This window comes from Scylla paramamosain, chromosome 25, assembly GCF_035594125.1.
Source record: "Scylla paramamosain isolate STU-SP2022 chromosome 25, ASM3559412v1, whole genome shotgun sequence".
NCBI classification, from domain to species: domain Eukaryota; kingdom Metazoa; phylum Arthropoda; class Malacostraca; order Decapoda; family Portunidae; genus Scylla; species Scylla paramamosain.
The window spans coordinates 14,315,651-14,318,392 of NC_087175.1; the positions used below are offsets into that span (position 1 = coordinate 14,315,651).

General features: G+C 43.6%; 1 protein-coding gene across 1 annotated transcript in view; it reads left to right on the plus strand.

Annotated features, from left to right (window-relative positions):
• Positions 1-699: 699 nt before the first annotated feature.
• LOC135113369 (uncharacterized) overlaps positions 700-2,742 on the plus strand; it is a 2,733-nt gene continuing 690 nt past the window's right edge. Inside the window, exon 1 of the mRNA XM_064028624.1 lies at positions 700-2,202. Within this exon, the coding sequence (XP_063884694.1) occupies positions 700-2,202 (1,503 nt within the window). The remainder of the gene's footprint in view (positions 2,203-2,742) is intronic.

Genomic DNA, 2,742 nt, shown 5'->3' on the forward strand with positions numbered 1-2,742 from the left:
TTCGTCCATGTATGGAGTATGCTTCACATGTCTGGGGGGGTTCCACTCATACTGCTCTTCTAGACAGGGTGGAATCAAAAGCTTTTCGTCTCATCAACTCCTCTCCTCTAACTGACTGTCTTCAGCCTCTCTCTCACCGCCGCAATGTTGCATATCTAGCTGTCTTCTACTACTATTTTCATGGCAACTACTCTTCTGATCTTGCTAACTGCATGCCTCCTCTCCTTCCGCGGCCTCGCTGCAAAAGACTTTTCTGTCCACCTCTGTAATGCAAGAGTTAACCAGTATTCTCAATCATTCATCCCTTTCTCTGGTAAACTCTGGAACTCCCTGCCTGCTTCTGTATTTCCACCTTCCTATGACTTGAATTCCTTCAAGAGGAAGGTTTCAAGACACTTATCCATCAATTTTTGACCATTGCCTTGACCCTTTTACGGGACTGGCATTTCAGTGGGCATTTTTTTTAATTGATTTTTGTTGCCCTTGGCCAGTGTCCTTCTTACATAAAAAAAAAAAAAAATATATATATATATATATATATATATATATATATATATATATATATATATATATATATATATATATATATATATATATATATATATATATATATATATATATATATATATATGCCCTAAGGACTCGTACATCAACCTTACTAATAAGAATCTCACCCAAGACCAACATGAAGTGCTTAATATGGGTCTCAACTGCCACATACTCTCAAGACCGAGAAGATTCCAGAAAAGGGTTGAATGTGAAGTGCTCATAGACAACGTAGAGAAACTGCAGAAAAGCGGCCAGGTGATCGTCAGCCAGACTTTCAAGCAAGAAGTGATCACGGAATCTACAAAATCAAGAGGCCATTACAACAGCAGCATACTTGAGAAAAGACACATCGATGCTGCCAAAGAACTTCGGTCTGATCCTGCCATCACCATCAGAAGAGCGGATAAGGCTGCTGCATATGTCCTCATCGACAGCAAAGAATACTTAAGCAAGATTTACAGCATCCTCAGCGACACTACCAAGTTCAGGAAGATTTCAAGAAACCCTACAGCAGCCCTTAAGAAAAGACTGAACAAGATAATAGCAAAGAATAACTCCACCTGCGATGTTAAGTTCGAAAGACTCACAGGCGAATATGAGATGGGATACTGCTATGGCAATGTCAAGACCCACAAACCAGGCAACAAATTAAGACCCATAATATCCCAAATTCCCACTCCTACCTACTACATCGCTAAAAGACTGTGCGCCCTCCTCACACCGTACATTCCTACCTCCTATCGTCTGCAGTCAGCCTCAGATTTCATCGATATCCTCAACAACAGCGACGCAGAAGGAAGAGTTGCCTCACTAGATGTCGAATCCTTGTTCACGAATGTTCCAGTGGATCGCACCATCAACTACATCATGGAGCGTGTCTATCACAATGAAGCAACACCTAAGCTTGCGATCCCAGAAGCTGTACTCCGAGAACTGCTGGAGTGCTGCACTAAAGAAGCACCTTTTACCTGCCCCCGCGGCAACAAGTACTGCCAGGTAGACGGCGTGGCAATGGGTTCTCCTCTCGGTGTACTCTTGGCAAACTTCTTCATGGGGTGCATTGAGGAGGAAGTTTTCAAGAAAGTAAAAAAGCCGGATATATATTGCCGGTATATTGACGACATTTTCATCAAGACAAAGGACGCAGCCGAAGCAGAGCATTTTAGACTTCACCTCCAAGAAACATCTGGACTAACATTCACTATGGAAAACAGCAAAGATGGAGCCATGCCCTTTCTCGACGTCCTAGTACAACAAGAAGAAGGAAGATTTACCACCAGCGTCTATACAAAACCAACGAATCCTGGACTCTGCTTGAACGGACGAAGTGAGTGCCCCACGAGGTACAAGGATTCCACTATCTCAGCCTACATCAGAAGAGCGCTTACACACTGCAGCACGTGGAAACAAGTCCACCAAAAAATACAGCGCTCAACTCAAGTCCTTATAAACAACAATTTCAGTGAAAAGGACATCAACCGCCTAGTAAAGAAAATTGTCGACAGCTGGCATAACAAGAAGCAACAAGAGGATAAGAAAGAGAGCATCAACATCTTCTATAAAGCAACTTTCTCTACCGCCTACGAAGAAGATGAGAGGGCCATCACGCAGATTGTGAAGAGGAACATCAAGCCTTCCGACCCTGACAGACAAGTTAAACTGATAAATTATTACAACACCAAGAAAACCAGCCATCTTCTTCTGAAAAATAACCCCTCAAAAGAGAAAGAGAGCCTTCAAAAGTCACATGTCATATATAGGTTTACGTGTAACTAAGGAAACTGTGAAGTCCTTCCCTCCACCTATGTTGGCATGACGACAACAAGACTCTCCCAACGACTAACTTTCCACCTCGCAGCAGGAGCACCCAAGAAACATCTGAAGGAGAAGCATAACATAAACATCACAAGAGGAATGCTAGTAGATAAAACGGAGATCCTAACTACATGCCCAGACACCAGGCGTCTCCCCATCTTAGAAGCACTATACTCGTATATAAAAGAGACAAACCCTACATTAAATCAACAATCCGAAGACCTACAAGCATTACCAAGCGCGCGAAGACCCAGCTTGGATAGCAGCCCAGCACAGCCCGCGACAGCCGTCAGCCAATCAGAGACCAGGACGCGCAGCGGGGTGACAAGCCTACCGGTATGAATACACCCCCGCAATCAGCTTGAGCCATTCTCTCCG